The sequence below is a fragment of the Canis lupus genome, chromosome X (assembly GCF_048164855.1).
Source record: "Canis lupus baileyi chromosome X, mCanLup2.hap1, whole genome shotgun sequence".
Classification (NCBI taxonomy): domain Eukaryota; kingdom Metazoa; phylum Chordata; class Mammalia; order Carnivora; family Canidae; genus Canis; species Canis lupus.
Window position 1 is genome coordinate 46,799,240 of NC_132876.1, and position 22,774 is coordinate 46,822,013.

The window sequence follows — 22,774 nt, forward strand, 5'->3', positions numbered from 1 at the left end:
AGATAAGGAGAAGATCCTTAAAGCAGCAAGAGACAAGAAATCCCTGACTTTTATGGGGAGGAGTATTAGGGTAACAGCAGACCTCTCCACAGAGACCTGGCAGGCCAGAAAGGGCTGGCAGGATATATTCAGGGTCCTAAATGAGAAGAACATGCAACCAAGAATACTTTATCCAGCAAGGCTCTCATTCAAAATGGAAGGAGAGATAAAGAGCTTCCAAGACAGGCAGGAACTGAAAGAATATATGACCTCCAAACCAGCTCTGCAAGAAATTTTAAAGGGGACTCTTAAAATTCCCCTTTAAGAAGAAGTTCAGTGGAACAGTCCGCAAAAACAAAGACTGAATAGATATCATGATGACACTAAACTCATATCTCTCAATAGTAACTCTGAACGTGAACGGGCTTAATGACCCCATCAAAAGGCGCAGGGTTTCAGACTGGATAAAAAAGCAGGACCCATCTATTTGCTGTCTACAAGAGACTCATTTTAGACAGAAGGACACCTACAGCCTGAAAATAAAAGGTTGGAGAACCATTTACCATTCATTCAAATGGTCCTCAAAAGAAAGCAGGGGTAGCCATCCTTATATCAGATAAACTAAAATTTACCCCAAAGACTGTAGTGAGAGATGAAGAGGGACACTATATCATACTTAAAGGATCTGTTCAACAAGAGGACTTAACAATCCTCAATATATATGCTCCGAATGTGGGAGCTGCCAAATATATAAATCAATTATTTACCAAAGTGAAGAAATACTTAGATAATAATACAGTTATACTTGGTGACTTCAATATAGCTCTTTCTATACTCGATAGGTCTTCTAAGCACAACATCTCCAAAGAAACGAGAGCTTTAAATGATACACTGGACCAGATGGATTTCACAGATATCTACAGAACTTTACAACCAAACTCAACTGAATACACATTCTTCTCAAGCGCACATGGAACTTTCTCCAGAATAGACCACATATTGGGTCACAAATCGGGTCTGAACCGATACCAAAAGATTGGGATTGTCCCCTGCATATTCTCGGACCATAATGCCTTGAAATTAGAACTAAATCACAACAAGAAGTTTGGAAGGACCTCAAACAGGTGGAGGTTAAGGACCATCCTGCTAAAAGATAAAAGGGTCAACCAGGAAATTAAGGAAGAATTAAAAAGATTCATGGAAACTAATGAGAATGAAGATACAACCATTCAAAATCTTTGGGATGCAGCAAAAGCAGTCCTAAGGGGGAAATACATCGCAATACAAGCATCCATTCAAAAACTGGAAAAAACTCAAATACAAAAGCTAACCTTACACATAAAGGAGCTAGAGAAAAAACAGCAAATAGATCCTACACCCAAGAGAAGAAGGGAGTTAATAAAGATTCGAGCAGAACTCAACGAAATCGAGACCAGAAGAACTGTGGAACAGATCAACAGAACCAGGAGTTGGTTCTTTGAAAGAATTAATAAGATAGATAAACCATTAGCCAGCCTTATTAAAAAGAAGAGAGAGAGGACTCAAATTAATAAAATCATGAATGAGAAAGGAGAGATCACTACCAACACCAAGGAAATACAAACAATTTTAAAAACATATTATGAACAGCTATACGCCAATAAATTAGGCAATCTAGAAGAAATGGACGCATTCCTGGAAAGCCACAAACTACCAAAACTGGAACAGGAAGAAATAGAAAACCTGAACAGGCCAATAACCAGGGAGGAAATTGAAGCAGTCATCAAAAACCTCCCAAGACACAAGAGTCCAGGGCCAGATGGCTTCCCAGGGGAATTTTATCAAACGTTTAAAGAAGAAACCATACCTATTCTCCTAAAGCTGTTTGGAAAGATAGAAACAGATGGAGTACTTCCAAATTCGTTCTATGAAGCCAGCATCACGTTAATTCCAAAACCAGACAAAGACCCCACCAAAAAGGAGAATTACAGACCAATATCCCTGATGAACATGGATGCAAAAATTCTCAACAAGATACTGGCCAATAGGATCCAACAGTACATTAAGAAAATTATTCACCCTGACCAAGTAGGATTTATCCCTGGGACACAAGGCTGGTTCAACACCCGTAAAACAATCAATGTGATTCATCATATCAGCAAGAGAAAAACCAAGAGCCATATGATCCTCTCATTAGATGCAGAGAAAGCATTTGACAAAATACAGCATCCATTCCTGATCAAAACTCTTCAGAGTGTAGGGATAGAGGGAACATTCCTCGACATCTTAAAAGCCATCTATGAAAAGCCCACAGCAAATATCATTCTCAATGGGGAAGCACTAGGAGCCTTTCCCCTAAGATCAGGAACAAGACAGGGATGTCCACTCTCACCACTGCTGTTCAACATAGTACTGGAAGTCCTAGCCTCAGCAATCAGACAACAAAAAGACATTAAAGGCATTCAAATTGGCAAAGAAGAAGTCAAACTCTCCCTCTTCGCCGATGACATGATACTCTACATAGAAAACCCAAAAGCCTCCACCCCAAGATTGCTAGAACTCATACAGCAATTCGGTAGCGTGGCAGGATACAAAATCAATGCCCAGAAGTCAGTGGCATTTCTATACACTAACAATGAGACTGAAGAAAGAGAAATTAAGGAGTCCATCCCATTTACAATTGCACCCAAAAGCATAAGATACCTAGGAATAAACCTAACCAAAGATGTAAAGGATCTATACCCTCAAAACTATAGAACACTTCTGAAAGAAATTGAGGAAGACACAAAGAGATGGAAAAATATTCCATGCTCATGGATTGGCAGAATTAATATTGTGAAAATGTCAATGTTACCCAGGGCAATATACACGTTTAGTGCAATCCCCATCAAAATACCATGGACTTTCTTCAGAGAGTTAGAACAAATTATTTTAAGATTTGTGTGGAATCAGAAAAGACCCCGAATAGCCAGGGGAATTTTAAAAAAGAAAACCATAGCTGGGGGCTTCACAATGCCAGATTTCAGGTTGTACTACAAAGCTGTGGTCATCAAGACAGTGTGGTACTGGCATAAAAACAGACACATAGATCAGTGGAACAGAATAGAGAATCCAGAAGTGGACCCTGAACTTTATGGGCAACTGATATTCGATAAAGGAGGAAAGACTATCCATTGGAAGAAAGACAGTCTCTTCAATAAATGGTGCTGGGAAAATTGGACATCCACATGCAGAAGAATGAAACTAGACCACTCTCTTTCACCATACACAAAGATAAACTCAAAATGGATGAAAGATCTAAATATGAGACAAGATTCCATCAAAATCCTAGAGAAGAACACAGGCAACACCCTTTTTGAACTCGGCCATAGTAACTTCTTGCAAGATACATCCACGAAGGCAAAAGAAACCAAAGCAAAAATGAACTATTGGGACTTCATCAAGATAAGAAGCTTTTGCACAGCAAAGGATACAGTCAACAAAACTCAAAGACAACCTACAGAATGGGAGAAGATATTTGCAAATGACGTATCAGATAAAGGGCTAGTTTCCAAGATCTATAAAGAACTTCTTAAACTCAACACCAAAGAAACAAACAATCCAATCATGAAATGGGCAAAAGACATGAACAGAAATCTCACAGAGGAAGACATAGACATGGCCAACATGCACATGGGAAAATGCTCTGCATCACTTGCCATCAGGGAAATACAAATCAAAACTACAATGAGATACCACCTCACACCAGTGAGAATGGGGAAAATTAACAAGGCAGGAAACAACAAATGTTGGAGAGGATGCGGAGAAAAGGGAACCCTCTTACACTGTTGGTGGGAATGTGAACTGGTGCAGCCACTCTGGAAAACTGTGTGGAGGTTCCTCAAAGAGTTAAAAATAGACCTGCCCTACGACCCAGCAATTGCACTATTGGGGATTTACCCCAAAGATACAAATGCAATGAAACGTCGGGACACCTGCACCCCGATGTTTATAGCAGCAATGGCCACGATAGCCACACTGTGGAAGGAGCCTCGGTGTCCAACGAAAGATGAATGGATAAAGAAGATGTGGTTTATGTATACAATGGAATATTACTCAGCTATTAGAAATGACAAATACCCACCATTTGCTTCAACGTGGATGGAACTGGAGGGTATTATGCTGAGTGAAGTAAGTCAGTCGGAGAAGGACAAACATTATATGTTCTCATTCATTTGGGGAATATAAATAATAGTGAAAGGGAATATAAGGGAAGGGAGAAGAAATGTGTGGGAAGTGTCAGAAAGGGAGACAGAACGTAAAGACTGCTAACTCTGGGAAACGAACTAGGGGTGGTGGAAGGGGAGGAGGGCGGGGGGTGGGAGTGAATGGGTGACGGGCACTGGGTGTTATTCTGTATGTTAGTAAATTGAACACCAATAAAAAATAAATTTAAAAAAAAATAAAAAATAAAAAAATAAAATAAAAAAAATAAAATAAAAACCTCAACAGCAATCAGACAGAGTGGCTTTATGTCTGCTGAATTGAATAATAAACACGTTGAGCTCATTAAAAAAAAAAAAGAAAGAATCGCAGATGCTTCTTCCTCAATTTCCCATGTGGAATAACCAAGGAAGACACGTATTGGCTCATCTTGAGACACTGCCTCATATATAGAGCCAATGGCTGTGGGTCAGAGGCTGCAGGTCCATCAGAGGCTGATTCAGAAGCGTGGGGCTGCACTGATTGGACGCTCCATAAGACCTGTAGTGTTGTAAGTAATTAAGTTCTGACTTTTCAAGAACAAAAGTTTATAGCCTGAAAAGAACAAAGTCAGATAAATCTGAATGGGTTAACAGTGGCAGCTTTAGTTGGGAGGGGTCCTGAATAGGTGTTGTTTTTTGAATTTTTGGATTTAGACATTTATGTACTGAGTTTGGGTCCTTGCTTATGGCTTTTCAAAGAACTTAATAATATGAATACCATTGAAAAAGTTTGATTTGGGTATGCCTGTCCTATTAATGCTATTTCCCCCCATGTTGTTGCTATAATTTGTTAGTGAGGCAGTAGCCATTCTTTTATTTCATCTCAGTAACCACAGCATTACATCATGATTAGTCACTAGGTGCCTTTCTCCTCAATTACTCACTCATAGGAATAATCAGATGTAGTCAATTCCCACTCTGGACTTCAACATCAAATGGCATTTTCCTTTCTCCTTCCCAGATTTCATGTGTGTCTCTCACACTTCCACTCCAAGTGTCCCATCCACAGCCCAATTATGGTGCATTTTAATGTTGTTTTACTAGCACTCCCATTTGATTTCTGAAATTACAAATGAAAACCACACACATACACACACACAATCCTAATGAATCCAGGTTCTTAAATAACTGTTTACATAATACAACGTGTATGAGGCCAATATGCATGAATAACTTTGAAAAACATCTGCATGTCATATTGACACATGGATTGTGAACAGCAATAAGCATGATAGAAATTAGACTTGTTGAAATGCAGTTTTCTTTTTCTAAATGGTCCACAGTTCTTTTCTGAAAAGGCAACGGCTCCGCAAAGAACCTTTGGCTTCTAAAATTTTCTTCCCGCTGTATATGGAAATTTCTAGGTACCACCCACGAGAATTTATTTGCACTATATTTTGTGGTAGCTTTTCTTGGGATTTATGAAGCAAGCACTTTGTGTCCCCGCTCCAAATACCTTTGGCTTATTCTGTCTTTTAGTGGGCGCCAGAAAAAGTTGTATTTCCATAGTTTACCCAGCTTATGTCTCACTGCTAGGTGCAGAGTAACATTCTTTACAGGTTTCTACATTCAAATAAAAGGTCATTTAGAATTTATTTTAAAAGTTCACACGGAACACATAGCAAACTTGATGAAATCGTGAGTTTTAATGCAACTCCTAACACATTTCAAAGGATTGAATTCTGTCCCCCCCGCCCCGCGTGGGTTTTCTCTCCACAGATATAGGAAGCTAGGAATCAATGAAATAAAACGTACTTGGATAATCACGAACTGCTTTGAAATTCAGCATGTACCTATAGGAAAAGGAAAAAAAGGGGTGGTGGTGGAGAGCCCGTGCAAGAAGGAAAAAACACAGTGGGTAGTAAAGCGCATTACCATTATCCTAAGTCCTCCGACCCATCAGATCACTTGAGGTAGAGGAAGGAATCATCTTAGTTCCCTTAATTTCCAAACAGCCTCTGCCTATCTGGATGCAAAAAACGATAGGGACTTGTCCCACCGTGACATCTGGATGTTTATACTCCAACCACACTGGTTCAAAGCAAGAGCTTGACCAGAAACCCCCAGGCAGACAATCATGCCACCTTCCCCCTTCAATCTCCAGGCTGGGTGTCCGAGGAAGGCTGTTATTGGTTCAGCCCTGGTCACCCCACCACCCTTTGGGCCAATGGCCACGGATCATGTGCTGCCAGTTGCTGATTGGCTGCTGCTAGCAGCGGCTGGGAGCACAGCTGCTCTCATTGGACGATCCCATCAGCCATGCGTAGTCGTGGTTCAGGAAGATTTGGGGTCAAAAGTGCAAGAGTATAGGCTACCAAGGAACGGAATCAGATAAATGTGAGTGCAGTAAAATCGGCCTTTCCCAAGGTGGGGAGCTCGAGTAGGCCACGATTCGAGGTCGTTTGATTGAGTTTTCGGCACAGTGTTTGGGTCCTCTTGTATGTGTGTAGTTGAATTTGGACGAGAGGCTCTGTTGGGGGAGTGTGAATGCGCTATGTGTCAGTTCGGGATCTGCTACAGCACTTCACTCATTGCTGTATCACAAACTCAAACAAATCTCTTGATGATACCACTCGACACAAGAGGGAGAAGGAGAATACTTAAGGCAAGTCAAATCACTGTGGACACACAGCTGTGACCAAAAAGATGCCTGAAGAGGCTGGCCTGAAGGAACGGGCCATTTAGGAAAGTGACAAAATGCAACCCGGCCAAGGAAATCCTAACGGTCCACACCACACACGTATATTAAAGTGGACTTGACAACATTTTGTCATGTTCTGCCCACGGTGAACGTGCTTTAAGGATGGGCAGCATGGCATAGGGCCAAACGCTGGAGTAGGTGGCGTTGTGGGGAGCTACAGGTCTTTCCCCGACAAGTGAGGTAGCTCTGAAAAGAGCCTTTGTTTTGTGGGGTGGTCAGAGGGTCAGCTGTTCATTGGCGTCTGTTCATTGGCGTCTGGCGTACCAGATGAAGGCCTCGGAGGCCTCAGACACGACATGCTTGCCAATCCCCCCTGGCAGCAGCAGATGCATGGCGGTCTGGATCTCCCTGGAGGTGATGGTGGAGTGGGCCAGGCGAGAGGCCTCGTCGATGATGCGCTCGAAGATGTCATTAATGAACGAATCTGTGACTCTCAGGGCCTTCTGCGAGAGGCTCAGGCCCTCATGAACCTTCTTCAGAACCCTGGGAAATAGGTGGCGAAACTGCCTGAGCAGCGGACCCGGCGGCGGAGTTGGTGGTGGTGGCGGTGGTGACTGCAGCGGTGGCGGTGGTGACGGCGGCAGCGGCGGTAACGGCATTGGCGCCTCGGCTGCTCCTGCTGAGGGCTCTCCTGATAGGCTGCCGCCTGGCTCCTCCGTAACCAGGCTTTCCTCCCAAGAGGTCTCACAGCCAGGCTCAGCCATGTGGGGCTCACCTCCCCGATAGCTCAGAAGGAAGCGCACTGGCAGCAGCTGAAGGGCCAGGGCTCTTTTATAGCCACTGTATGGCCCGATGTCACCGGAAGCTCCTCTCTGATTGGACAAAAGGCAAAGCCAGGAAGTGAGCGGGTCATTCAGCCAGGTCTTGTCAGATCTCGTGGCACACCTTCGAGCTTGGCATCTCCTCAGTCAGAGCGGGAATCAGGCAGCCTCTAAGTTTCCCATGAGGGCTGCCAGAAGGACCTCTAAACATTCCACAGGAAGCCGTTGAGTACCTCTAGATTTCCAACATGAAAATTTTCTGGAGAGGGAGAGAGTAGGAGAGAAGGGGGAGGAGCAGAGAGCGAGGGAGAGATTTCAAGTAGGCTCTACACCCAGCGTGTAGCCCGAAGTCTGGCTGTATTTCACAAAACCTGAGATCATGACCTGAGCCAAAATCAAGAGCCAGATGCTTAACAGACTGAGCCACCTAGGCACCCTTTTGCAATACTTTTTATTCCATAGTAGTCCTCATCTCCACCTTACCGTTGCTGTGATTATAAAAGAGGGGCACACAATGGGATGCCTGGGTAGTTCAGCCATCTGCCTTCTGCTCAGGGCGTGATCCTGTGTCCGGGGATAGAGTCCCACAGGGGGCTCCCTGTGAGGAGACTGTTTCTCCCTTTGTCTGTGTCTCTGCCTCTCTCTGTGTGTCTCTCACGAATAAATAAATAAAATCCTTAAAGATAAATAAAGGTCGGGCACATTGATTCCAGAGCATCAGAGTATTTGTAGCACATCCTAAGTCAATCACATTTACCGCTTATAAGAAATGATGCACTAATGTGGAATCAAAATTATTCCAATAAAACTACCACTCTTCCACGTTCCGTTATGTTGGAATGCAACATGTTGGAAATCTGGAGTTACTCTATGCCTTCACGATTCTAGGTTGTTTGATTGAGTTTTTGGCACATTGTTTGGGTCCCCTTTTATGTTATTTGAATTCAGATAATGGGATATACTAAAGGGGTGTGAATGGGGTAAGTGTGATTGTTATATCTGGTATTGCACTTAAATTGTTGCTATACCACACATTTTGAAAAAACAAAAATCTCCGGATGACACTATTGGACACAGGTAGGAGAATAAGAATAGGTGAGGTAAATAAAATTATTTTGGAAATAGTTTTGACCATTAAGATCCCTGAAGAGGCTAACCTAGGGAAATACCTAATAGAAATGACCATTTAGCAAAGTGATGAAATGCAGTATGGTTAAGAAAAATCATAGCCAATAGCACTAAAGACATAGAAAGTCGAGCTGATACTGTTTTTTTTTAAACATTTCTTTCACACTAAGAATTTATAAAGATCGACAAAATGACAAAGATCCAAACACTAGAGTAGACTGCACTCTGGAGAGCTTCAGGTCTTTTCCTGCCAAGTGAGGTAGCTCTGAAAAGAAAAGGCTCTTGCCTTTGCTTTGCGGTGTGGTCAGGCGGTCCTGAGGCAGCTCATTGGTGTCTGGTGCACCGGATGACGGCCTTGGTGGCCTCAGACACAGTGTGCTTGGCAGTCTCCCCAGGCGGCCACTGACATATGGCTCTCTGGATCTCCCTGGAGGTGATGGTGGAATGCTTCCTGTATTGCTATGAGGTGCTCTCCTTGGACACAACCCATCATCCAAGTGATTCGTAATACTGTATTTAGTTCCGTCTTGTTAACTTTTTGCTTTAAGTCGCCATAATCATTATAAATATTTTATGCCATCGATATTTCATTTACTTCTATTTGCCAATTCATTCTATTATCATTCCTCTGGCATCTCAGATCATTTTCCATCTTCTAAGTTACATTCTTTAAAATCTCCTTTCATATGGTGTTCAGTGGGTATAAGTACTGAGTTATCATTTTTCTTAAATGTCTTTACTTCTGAGTTAAAGTCTTAAGGTAACCATAATTGAGATGGAGTTAGGTATGCAGGGCACTAAAGAGGCCTTTAAATCCTGAAATCCTGAAAGCTGTCAATTAGGTACCTACCCTCCTCTTAGGGGAGGTAAGATAGTACCTCCAGCTTCACTCCAGCAGAGGAGTGATATTCCTGCAGAGGCAATGGTGAACAATGTTAACCCATGGGAGATGTAGTTAGATAGGGACCATATTGCTTTAGGTGTCTTTGGTGCTTACCCAGGTGTATTGTCACACATCACTGGGAATTATGTTTAAGAAAAATCATGTGCATAATTACTTGCTGAGTATAATAACTGGACTGGCCTCATGAATATTATTCCCCTTTTATGACAGGAAGTTTCTCAGACTTTGGAGAAAAATAGGGATGTGGGAGTCTCCACTTCCCCATTCCTTGACAGCATCAATGATTAGATGGTGGTCCATGAACAAAAACAGTCTGGGAGACCTCTACATTCCACTTAGGAGGCTCTAGCAATAGTGTCAAGCAAACAAACAAGCAAAGCATAATTGCACAAGAAGTGAAGGAAGACAACATCCTTCTCCCTGCATCATTCCATCCCTCAAGCCAGCATTGTTCTGGACCAGGAAAAAAAATTTCCCAACTAGTAAGAATTCCTCTTACTAGGGAAGGAAAAAGTAGAGTGAGTGAACAACTTGTCTAGACTGTCCTGGCACTGCATGAAGGTCTAGCTTCAGTTTCACCCCACTCATAACAGCAAAGACTTGACTAGGAAGAAGGAATAAAAGCAGAGGCTATTATCAACACATATGCAGCAGGAGTGATTTCAGTTTACAGAGAATTTTGTGGCATACAACTCAGCAGCTTCCACCAACGATGAAGTCACTGCCTGGGTGCATAGATCCTGACAATGGTCCTAGAAGTATTTAAGTTTCCTAGAGCCAGCCATTCCTCAGTACCCACCCCCAGGCCCCAGACCACCCTCCTGCCAACACCCCTACCAAAACCACACCCTTCCAGAGCCAGGACCCACATGAGTAACCATTCAAATACTCTGTGGCTGCACAGGTGTAGAACACCAGCCACCCTGGTCCCTTCCTACCTCCACCAAGACCCAGGAGTTAAGCTTACAGCCAATCCGGTTTTCTCGTAGGTGTGCAAGAGCAAGACACCAGCTTAAGTACCCTGGGCTGACGCACCAGCTTGCCTGCACTTGGGGGCACAGATAGCCCCTCTAGCCATGGCCTGATCCTATCATTTGCATCTGCTACAGCGGGTACACACACAGAGGAGAGTGTGCAGTGATGGGTGAATTCTCTGACAGCCAGGCCCCCAGCAACAGCTGCTTATGGAAAGCATGCTCAGCCTTCTGTCACTGGCCTGCAACACCATGCCCACCTATAGATAGCATCTCCAGCTTCACTCCAGCAGGACTCTCACCACTGGCCCTCACTATACTGCATAGGCACAGGGGAAAGATCGTGTGGCCACAGGACAGCATACTGACACCTAGGGCCCCCTGATGTCCTTGTGAGTCTGTATCAGGCCCAGTCATTTGTCCCTGGCCAGCAACACCACACTCACCTATAGATAGTCCCCGCAGCTGTGAACCTGTGAAGCCCTAGCCTGATTCCCATCACTGGCTTTCAAGTCCATATGCATGCCTAGGGGAAGAAAGTGCAGCTGTACAAGAGCACACCATCATCCAGGGCCCCCTGTAGCTGTCTGTGGGCTCAGATCAGGCTCTACCTCCTGTCACTGGCTGACACCACCATGCCCACAGGTGGCTGGTTCCTCTGGTTGTGGACCTGCATGACCCCCAGCCTTACCCCCATCACTGTACTCCACTGCAGTCTGCATACCTATGGGTAGAGTGTGAAGCCATAGGAGAGCACACTGGCACCCAGGTCCCCCACAGATTCCAGTGAGTGCATAGATGGCCTTGGCCTCTGTTACCCACCCTGACCCCCATCACCACAAGTGTGTCTGCAGGTGACCACTGCTGCCACATAGACACCTGCACTAGGCCCTCACAGCAGAGTATGTGTACACCACTGGCTCTGGCCACCATTACTGCCTGCCCTGGTCCCTAGCTATGGGTCCTGGAGTCACCACTCAGGAGCCCAACAGCCCTTGCAGCCACTGCATTCTCTCCACCATGCTCACCAACATACACACGGTTGTTGATACTGTGGACCTCAGTGGCCTGAACTGAAGAGACATTACAGCCTCCTTGGACCCACTGCTGCCGTGTGCCCCTGCCCTTAGTGCCCTGCACCAGTAGATGCAGGGTCATAGCACAGCCCAGTGTGCTGCACATCCACACTGCAGAATCACTCCATAAAGTCTGGAAGAGGTGACTGCTCCTTGAAATGCATAGATACCTACACAAGGCAACAGTGATCCGAGAATCAGGGAAACGTGTTCACCAAAGGAACACAGCAAACCTCCAGTTGTGGGCCCCAAAGAAATGGAGATCCAGGAATTTTCTGACAAAGAATTCACAAAAAAAAATTGTTCTACAAATGCTCAGAGGGTTATAAGAGAACACAGATAAGCAAATTAATGATATCAGGAAAACAATACAAGAACAAAATGAGAAGCTCAACAAAGTGTCAGAAAACATAAAAAAGGACCAACCTGAAATTTCAGAGCTGAAGAATACAAGCAACTGAATAATTCAATAGAGAACTTCAACACCAGACTTGAACAAGCAGAAGGGAGAATCAGTGAGCTAAAAGACATTATCTATTGAAATTATACAATTAGAAGAGCAAAAGGAAAAAAAGAACGGTGAAAAGGAATCAAGAAAGCCTATGTGAGTTTAGGGACACCATCAAAAAGCAATAATGTATGAATTACTGCCACCCCAGAAGGAGAAGAGAAGGACAAAGGATTACAAACTTATTTAAAGAAATAATGGCTGAAAACTCCCCAAAGATGTGGACATCTAAGTTCATGAAGCTAATAGGTCACCTCAAAATTACAATCCAAAACATGCTTCACCAAAACACATACCAATAAAATTGTCTAAAACCAAAATCGAAGGGCAGGCTGGGTGGCTCAGTGGTTTAGCACCGCCTTCGGCCCAGGGCGTGATCCTGGAGACCGAATATCGAGTCCCACGTCAGGCTTCCTGCATGGAGCCTGTTTCTCCCTCTGCCTGTGTCTCTGTCTCTCTCTGTGTCTCTCATGAATAAATAAATAAAATCTTTAAAAAAACAAAACAAAACAAAACAAAAATCGAAGAGAGAGTTTTAAAAGCAGCAACAGAAAACAATTTTTCTCTCATACAAGGGAAGCTCCATAAGGCTATCAGTGGGTTTTTTGGGAGGGACCTTAAAGGCCGGGAGAGAATGGGATGATATATTTAAACTGCTAAAAGAAAGAAATTGCCAACCAAGAGTTCTTTACCCAGCGATGCTGCCCTTCCAAATTGAAGGTGAAATAAAGACTTTCCCTAGTAAACGAGAGCTGAGGGAACTCGTTGTGACTAACCCTATGTCACAAGAAATGCTGAAAGGAGTTCTTCAAGCTGAAACTAATTGGTAACACCAAAACATATGAAAATACACAACACGCTGTTAAAGGTAAGCATACAGTCAGACTCAGAATACCCTAAGACTGTAACGTGGTGATGTGCTGACTAGGTAACTTTAAAATAAAGAATAAGAGACAAAGGTATTGAAAACAATTTGTTAACGGACACACACACACACACACACACACACAAAATATAAACAATGATGTAAAAACAGTAAATTTGGGTGGGGAATAATAGGATAGAGTTTTGGTATGTCATCAAAGTTAAGCTGTCAGCATAAAATAGACTGTCATACCTACAGGATGTTGTGTGTAAACCTCATGGGAGCCAAAAAGTAAAAACTACCTAGATACACAAAAGATAAAGAGAAAGTAATCAAAGCATACCACTACGAAAAATATTCCATTTACAAAGGAGGGCATCAAGAAAGGAATAGTGAAAAGTGGAACTAGAGAACAGCCAAGAAACCAGTAATAAGGCGACATTAGTAAGTCTTATCAATAATTACTCTCTTAATGGATTGAATCCACCAATCAAAGGGCATAGAGTGGTTTAGTGGACAAAAAGCAAGATCAAACTATGTGCTGCCTACGAGGGACTCACCTCAGCTCTGAGGACATACATAGATCCAAAGTGAAGGGATGACAAAAGCTATTCCATGCAGGTGGAAACCAAAGAGAGTGGGGTTAGCTATACTAATGTCGAGCAAAATAGACTTTAAGCTAAAATGGTAACGAGAGACAGAGATGGTCGTTAGGTAATGATGAGGGGGGTCAATTCTTCAGGAAGATGTAACAATCATAAATATGCACTCAACACTGGAGCACCTAAATATATTAAGCAAATACTTAAAAAACTGAAAGGAGAAATAAACAGCAATAGGATAATACAGGGAGACTCCAGCACCCCACTTTCAATATTGCATGGATCTTCCAGACAAGAACATCAACAAGGAAGCACTGCACTTGAGCCATACTTTAGACAAAACGGACTCAACAGACATATATAGAACATTTCATCTGGCAGCAGCAGAATACACGTTCTTCTCAAGTGCGCATGGAACATTCACCAAGATAGATCACAAAACAAGTCTTAGCAAATTTAAGAGCATTAAAATCATACTATCTTTTTTGACTGCAAGAGTATGAAACAAGGTATCACTAGCAGGCAAAAAGGTAGAAAATTCACCAGTATGTGGAGATTAAACAACATGCTTCTGGATAACACTTGGGTCAAAGAAGAAACCAAAAGGGGAAATCCAGACACAAATGCAAATGGAAGCATAGCATATCAGAACTGCTTTTGCAGCAACCTATATGTTTTGTTTTAAGAGGGAAATTTACAGTGACAAACACCTACATTAAGAAACAAGAATGATCTCAACCTAAATTTTCACCTCAAGGAGCTAGAAAAAGAAGAACAAACTAAGCACAACGTCAGCAGAAGGGAGGAAGTAACAAAGATCCGAGTGGAAATAAATGTGCCAGACACCAGAAAAAATGATAGACAAGATTAATGAAACTAAGAACTGGTGATTTGGAAAGATAAATAAAAGTGATGAAACTTCAGCTAGGCTACCTCAGGAAAACAGAGAGAAGACTCAAATAAAACCAGCAGTGAAAGAGGGGACATTACAACTGACACCACGGAAATACAAAGGACCACGAGAGATTACTACAAATGGTTATATGCCAACAAATGGATAACCTAAAAGAAATGGATGTATTCCTAAAACACACAATCCACCAAGACTGTGTCATGAAGAAACAGAGAATCTGACAGGCTAATATCAAGTACGGAGATTGAATCATTACTTAAAACCTGCCAAAACAGAAAATCCCAAGAACATATTATTTCACTGGTGACTTCTACCAAACATTTAAAGAACTAGCACCAAAAAAAAGAAAGAAAGAAAGAAAGAAAGAAAGAAAGAAAGAAAGAAAGAAAGAAAGAAAGAAAGAACTAGCACCAATACATCACAAATTCTTCCCAAAAATTGGAGAGGAAGGAATACTCCCAAACTCATTTTACAAGGCCAGCATTACTATGACACAAAAGCCAGGTAAGAACGCTACAAGAAAAGAAATTGACAGACTAATATCCCTGATGAATACAGATGAAAATATTCTCAAAAAAAAAAGAAAAAAACATGAGCAAACTGAATTCAACAGCACATTAAAAATAAATCATCCACCATGATCAAGGGGGATTCATCCCTGTGTTGCAAGTATGGCTCAACATAGATCAAGGGGGATTCATCCCTGTGTTGCAAGGATGGCTCAACATATGCAAATCAATAATTGTGATACACTGCATTAACAAGACACAGGATAAAATCATAGAATCGTCTTAGTAGATGCAGAAAAAGTATTTAACAAAATTCAATATTCGACTCTCATTTAAAAAAAAAATCTCAAGAAGTGGGAATGGAGAGGACACACCTCAACATAGTAAAGGCCATGTGTGACGAGCTGACTCAATGGTGAAAAGCTGAAAGCTATTGCTCTGAGATCAGAAACAAGACAAGGACGCCCACTTTTGCCACTTTTATTCAACATACTATTGGAAGTCCTAGCCAGACCATTTAGGCAAAACAAAACAAAACAAAACAAAACAACCACGGAGAAGAAATGAAAAGGCATTCAAGTTGTAAGGGAAGAAGTAGAACTGTCACTATTCGCAGATGACATAATATTACTTCTAGAAAGCCCTGGAGACTCCACCAAAAGACAGTTAGAACCAATAAATGGATTCAGTAAAGCTGCAGGAAACAAAATCAAAATTCAAAACTCTGTTGCATTTCTGCACACTGCTAACAACCTATAAGAAAGAGAAATTAAGAAACCAATCCGTTTACAATTGTATCAGAAAGAAGAAGATAACTGAGACTAAATTTAACTGAGGAAGTGAAAGATCTGTACACTGAAAACTATAAGACAATGATGAAAGAGATTGAACAGATGCAAATAAATGGAAAGATATTCCATACTCAGGGAGGGGAAGAATTGGTATTATTAAATGTTCATCCTACCCAAAGCAATCTAGAGATCAGTGCAATCCCTACTGAAATTCAATGGCATTTTTCACAAGAATAGAAGAAACAATCCTAAAATTTGTATGGAACCACAAAAAAACACCCCCCCCCCAAAAAAAAAAAACCCCAAGTAACCAAAACAGTCTTGAGGAAGAAGAACAAGGCAGGAAGCCTCATACTCCCTGATTTTGAACTATTTTACAAAGCTATAACAATCAAAACAGTATGGTATTGGCATAAAAACAGATGCATAGATCAACAGATGAGACTAGAGAGCTCAGAAATAAACACAGACATATACAGTCAATTAATTTACAAAAAGAGCCAAGAATATACAACAGGGGAAAGAACAGTCTCTTCAATAAATGGTGTTGGGAAAACTGGACAGCCACATGCAAAAGAATAGAACGGGATCACTGTCTTACACCACAGGCTAAAGACTGAATGCAAGACCCAAAACCATAAAACGCTTGGAAGCAATCATAGGTGCTAAGCTCCTTGACATCAGTCTTGGAGATTGATTGATTGATTGATTGATTGATTGATTGAGTTTTTGGATCTGACACCAAGAGGAAGGATAACAAAAGCAAATATAAACAAATGGGGCTACATCAAACTAAAAAGCTTCTGCACAGCAAAGGAAATCCTCAGCAAAATGAAAAGCCAACCTACCGAGTGGGAGAAAATATTTGCAAATCATGTATGTGATAAAGGGTTAATATCTAAAATATATAATGAATTCCAAAAACTCAAAGGCAGAAAAAAGAAAAATCAAACAACTTGATTAAAAACTGGGCAAATGATCTGAATAGACAGACAATTTTCCAAAGAAGACATACAGATGCCCAACAGGTACATGAAAAGGCCTTCCATATCACTAATCAGGGAAATACAAATCAAAGCCACAACAAGGTACAACTTCGCACCTGTTAGAATGGCTATAATTAAAAAGACAAGGAATAACAAATGCTTGTGAGGATGGAGAGAAAAAGGAAGTCTCATGCACTGTTGGTAATATAATGTATGGGATGTAAATTGGTGCAACCACTGTAGAAAACAGCATGGAGGCTCCTCAAAAAACTAAAAATAAAAGTACCATATAATCATCTAGTAATTCCACTACTGGGTATTTATCTGAAGAAAATGGGTACAATGAACGGGCACCACCATGTTCATTGCAGCATTATTTACCATAGCCAAGATATGGAAACATCCTAAGTATCCATTTCTGTTGGCATGATATGGCCTTTTTTTTTTTTATGTTTAGGATTTTCATTTTATTAGCTTTTTTTTTAAAGATTTTATTTATTCATGAGAAACAGAGAGACAGAGAGTGAGAGACAGAGACACAGGCAGTGAGAGAAGGAGGCTCCATACAGGGAGTCTGATGTGGGATTTGATCCTGGGACTCCAGGACCATGCCCTGGGCTGAAGGCAGGCGCTAAACCGCTAAGCCACCCAGGGATCCCCCATTGTCAGCTCTTACATTTAGGTCTTTGATCTATTTTGAGTTAATTTTTGTATATGGTGCTAGGTCAGAATCCAAACTCCTTCTTTTGCATACGAATATCCAGTTTTCTTAGCTTCATTGGTTGAGAAGTCCATCTTTTCTATTGAACTCTTTGGTGAGACATCTGTCTTGAACCAAAGTATCCTCAAAGAGGGCTGATAGCTGAGGGGTGTCTGCTGGCAGCACATTTGATATGCTTTGAAGTCAGACCCACCTGGGTACAAATCGCAGCTGGTAAATAGTAATATTTACCAGTTGTGTGGCGTTAGGGAAGTTCTCTGAGCCTGTGTTTTCTCATCTGTAAAAAGGGAATGATAGTATTATCCACCTCATAGGGTTGTTGTGAGCATTAAATGAGATGACGGAAGTAAAATGCTCAGCACGACAAATGTAACAAGCACTCCGTAAATTTAGGCTGTATCATTTCCTCCCACATGGCACAGGAAGTCAGCTCATTTGCCCAACCCTGGCCTTTGTCTCCACAGTCTGGTTAATTGTCTTCAACTACGTACCTGTGACATGATTGTAACAAGTGCCAAATATGGTTCTTACTCCTGATATATGACAGCAAATGAGACAAGGACTCTCATATCAGGAAGTTCACTATCCAGTGTGAATTAAAGATAATAGTTAAGGAAACGGATATCTGAACCAAATAATTCTACAAAGAACTAAGTATATACACACACATACATAATGGGGGAGAGAGCAGTACTAGATTAGGTGGTCAGGAAGACCTCAATGCAGAAGTAGCAAGCAAAGGAAAATAAGATCCTAAAACGACTGTATTAAAAATTTCGAATAGGCATTGAACATGAAGATCAGTTAAACAGTAATTCACATGTGAATTTTAAAATATGACAAGAATGTAAAATAATGTGAGGAAAAAAACCTAAAAGCAAACAACTTTTGAAATCCAGTTGAACCTAATTCAATTACAGGACATTTGGGCAAAAATGAAAATTCTAGAGTATGCATACAATGAAAGGGTGAAGAGAAAGAACAACCCAGTAGGTTGACTTTGATTTATCATCAGTAGACTGCCAATAAAAAGAGGTACTTCCACTGAGCATACTCTTATTTCACAAACTCATGTGATTTTGAAAAACAAAAAATTGAATCTGCTGAGTGCTCTCAAAACCAGTTTACTCAATGATGGAGAATATGACTAATAGCAGGTCACATTATGGTCATACTTACAGAACTGTTATCAGGGTGAACCTGTTTGAGCACCTTCTAAAGGTAGTTAGAACAGAAAACCCCAGGCAGCACATTGAAACTCTTCATTTTAGTCAGGGATCTTGGAGCCCTTATTGTGAGAAGATGCAAAATCAATCACTCGGGTATTGTGACAACAACATCTTTTTAAGAAAGAGGAATGAGTTGGAGAATGAAGTAGGGCAAGTTGTGTACGGCCTGCATTTCTATCAGGTTAAGAAAGAGACATGAATGCCAATAAAATTGGGAGTAATGAAAGAGCTCAGATTAATTTACAGCTTTCAGATCACTTCCAATCAAGGAAGGTAGGCCTAAACATCAGGAAACAAATCACACAATACGTATCTCTGATACTTCAAAGTGCCTCCAATTAAGGGGTTCCCTTACACAAATCTAAGGAAATTTTAATATTGGAAATGCTATAATTTACTTAAATAAATCAAGAGAAAATAGTGTTCTCAATGGCTGCTAAAGCTACCAAGAGGGCGCTTTTGATACCTAGTAAGTTACCTTAAATGGCTTAGAAAACTAAAATTGTTGTTCTGAGCACATAGATTTCAAACAAAATCTTAATATCACCTTTGCTGATGAAATGCTACTATCATTCTTATTAGAGCCAGCAAATGAAAAGAAAGCTTTTAATCAGCATTACGATTTAAAAGTATTTGTGAATATTTGGAAATTAAATTTTAAGAAGATTCAAACACTAAAAAAGGGCCTAAATAGTTTTGTTGATCTGATTGCACTGCAAATGAGTAAATATCTAGAAAAGCTTTGTCTTGGGAAACCTTACACTCCTAAAAGTAAACAGGAACTGCTGAAGCTATTATGTCAATCATATCTGCCAATATTCACTGTACAAAACATTATAACAGAAATTTAAAGAAATTTATTGCAGGATCCATTTAAAATTGTAATAAAATTATGTATTTTATTTTAACATAATTACATCATGTTAACATAAATTATAAGTGCATATGAAAAAATTTTTCTAAAAAAGCATAGAGGAAAAAAAAATAAATAAAAATAAAAAAAAAGCATAGAAGAGAGAGACGTTTCAGATTTTAAAAATCTCCTCAATAATTCACCTAACAGAAGTCAGATGGATTCTTATATCAGTTTCTGCACTTTATCTCTTGCCGTATCACTGATTATGAGCCTCTGGGAAACTCACCATAGGCTCATGAGAAAATGAGAGAGAAAAGGGTAAACATCATTACAACTGGAAAAAAAACCCCATTGAGCCTGACCTACAGAAATATCTAACAGAAATGACTGTTGGGGAAAGCCAAGAAATGCAGCATGGTTAAGGAGAGTTCACAATTGTCCAAGGAATAAACGGCACTCAAATATATTTTAAAGGAGAGTTGATCATGTTTTGTTCATGGTAAAAAATACTTTAAATATCTGCAGAATGCCACAAGAACAAAAACTAGAGTTTGTCCCACTTTTTAGAGCTACAGGTCTTTTTCTGCCAAGTGAGGTGGCTCTGAAAAGAGCCTTTGGTTTGTGAGGTGGTCCTGAGGCAGCTCACTTGCTAAAGGTGTACCTCATGAGGGCCTTGGTGGCCTCAGACACCGCGTACTTGCCAATCTCCCCCGGCAGCAGCAGGCGTACGGCGGTCTGGATCTCCCTGGAGGTGATGGTGGAGCGCTTGGTGGAGCGGGCCAGGCGAGAGGCCTCGTCAGCGATGCGCTCGAAGATGTCCTTAACGAACGAATCCATGATGCTCACAGCCTTCTGTGAGAGGCTCAGACCCTCGTCAACCTGCTTCAGAACCCTGGGGAAGTAGATGGCGAAACTGTCTGAGCGGCTGCGCCGGCAGCGACGGTGGCATTGACGCCTTGGCTTCTTCCTCTTCGGGGTCTCTGGTTCGGCTTCCCTGGGCTCTTTAGTGCCCAGGCATTCCTCCGAAGAGGTCTCACAGCCAGGCTCAGCCATGTGGGGCTCACCCTCCCAACAGCTCAGAAGGACGGACAATGGCGGCTGCTGAGGGGCACTGGCCCCTTTATAGTCGCTGCATTTCCTGACGTCACAGGCAACCTCTGTATCTGATTGGACAAAATACAATACAGGGAAGTGGGGTTCTATGCCAGGCTGTGTCACTTATGATTGCATGCCCTCGAGTTTGACATCACATCAGACAATTAGAGAGGGAATCCAGTGTCCTCTAAACTTCTTGGTACCTCGGTCAGAAAAACTTTCAACCATTCCATTTCATTGTGCATTTTGTCTGCTGTTTTTCAACATCAAAATAGTAACAGATCTTGGGATCCCTGGGTGGCGCAGCGGTTTAGCGCCTGCCTTTGGCCCAGGGCGTGATCCTGGAGACCCGGGATCGAATCCCACGTCGGGTTTCCGGTGCATGGAGCCTGCTTCTCCCTCTGCCTGTGTCTCTGCCTCTCTCTCTTTCACTGTGTGCCTATCATAAATAAAATAAAATAAAAAAATAGTAACAGATCTTAGAAGAGTCGTGTTTTTATCAGAATACTTCATATTCCACATCATCACCTTATTTCTGATAAGCAGTAAGTGCCATTGGATCAGGATGCGCTAGAAACCAGGATGCTCTGGAGACCCAGAGTCAATGTGTATACCCCTTAAAATGGCAGCAAAGGTAAAGTGGTGGTGATAGAAACACAGGAGCACATAGGGAGACAAGGAAGAAAATGACACCTGTGTTTAAATAGTTAACGAATGTATAACAGGATGTAGCACTTCTTGAGCACCTTCCCCCCCCCTTTTTTTTATTTATTTATGATAGTCACGCACAGATGACTCGTGGTGCTACTTTGTAAATGCTATAGGGAAGGACCTGCAGAATGGGATATCCCAGAGCTGAATCTTATTTCCCCATGTTTTCTGCACAAAGCAAGAGGTGAGGATATGAGATTGGGGTAGTTGGCTGTGGATCTGCTGAAAATGCCTGGTGCCCTGTGAACCTTAAGGTTTGTCCACAAGAGATAACAGGAGATGCCAGAAATTCTCAAGCAGAGCTCTCATGTGCATGCCTGGCCTGCCCTGGTGGGGCAAGACACATCTAGTGCCTAGAATAGAATGGAGAGAAACACAAGCAACCAAGAGTCCCCAAGAAGCCTCCATTCAGTCAGTCACTAGAATACCTTTTTTCTTTCTTGTCAAGCAACCAGATGACAATCTTAGCAGAGGGCAAAACCACTACTAACAAATAAATCAGAATAGATCTGGGCACACTGGCCAGTTTTTCAGGACCAGTTTGCTTACATTTTCAAGCAACTACCATCACTGTCAGATGCTCAGCCTAACCCAACAGGTGCCACTACAGGAAGGGAGAGGGAGAAGGACCAGCCCCAGAGGGACTGACAGCCTGGAACCTGTAGCTACCACAGATGGGTCCCTCTGAAGATCCTTTGCCCTCCTCTGGCTTTCCAGGTATCATGTCAACTAATCAAAGTTGGTATTAAGCTTCCTGTTGCCTGTCTCAGAAATACTACAAAAACATACCAGTCATAGAAAGGTCAACCAATGTTTGTTCATTGATGTCCCAACAGGGGAGCTTTGGAAAGACTTCACCAGAAGCACCAAAAATTGTAGACCTTTCAACTTTGGCTTTTTTGAGGGAGTCTGATCTCTATATAACAAGCCTATAGTTCCAGGGGAACAACTGTCCAAATTGGGACCATTTCTCCTACTAATCAGAATGGACTGTTGTCCTGGGCTAAGCCACTGTAGCTTGGGCAGGAACTCTCACATGGCCAGCAGAGTGCTGGTGCAAATCAAGAGAAATAACTAACAAGCAGCTGCCCCAAGTTCTGACTAAGACCCTCAGGAAAAATTGCAAAAGCCACAGTCTCCAAACATAGCACAACAAAGAAGTCATACTGATAAAAACAGCAAGATTTTTAATGTTTTCATCAGGATTTGCCAAGTTTAAAATTTTTAAAAAATATTTTACTT

At 41.8% G+C, this 22,774-nt stretch overlaps 2 protein-coding genes across 2 annotated transcripts; both read right to left on the minus strand.

Annotated features, from left to right (window-relative positions):
* Window positions 1-6,989: 6,989 nt before the first annotated feature.
* LOC140627521 (histone H2B-like) lies at window positions 6,990-7,619 on the minus strand. Its single transcript, XM_072815882.1, has one exon. It carries the CDS (start codon window positions 7,605-7,607, stop codon window positions 7,149-7,151), a length of 459 nt encoding a protein of 152 aa, XP_072671983.1. The 5' UTR covers window positions 7,608-7,619; the 3' UTR covers window positions 6,990-7,148.
* Window positions 7,620-20,190: 12,571 nt separating this feature from the next.
* On the minus strand, window positions 20,191-20,872 carry LOC140628780 (histone H2B type W-T-like). Its single transcript, XM_072818293.1, has one exon. The coding sequence runs from the start codon at window positions 20,777-20,779 to the stop codon at window positions 20,369-20,371; it is 411 nt and encodes a 136-aa protein (XP_072674394.1). The 5' UTR covers window positions 20,780-20,872; the 3' UTR covers window positions 20,191-20,368.
* Between the last annotated feature and the right edge of the window lie 1,902 nt (window positions 20,873-22,774).

Excerpts from the sequence above, each read along its gene's own strand:
- LOC140627521 (XM_072815882.1), bottom strand. The coding sequence starts at position 7,607 with ATGGCTGAGCCTGGCTGTGAGACCTCTTGGGAGGAAAGCCTGGTTACG.
- LOC140628780 (XM_072818293.1), bottom strand. The coding sequence starts at position 20,779 with ATGGCTGAGCCTGGCTGTGAGACCTCTTCGGAGGAATGCCTGGGCACT.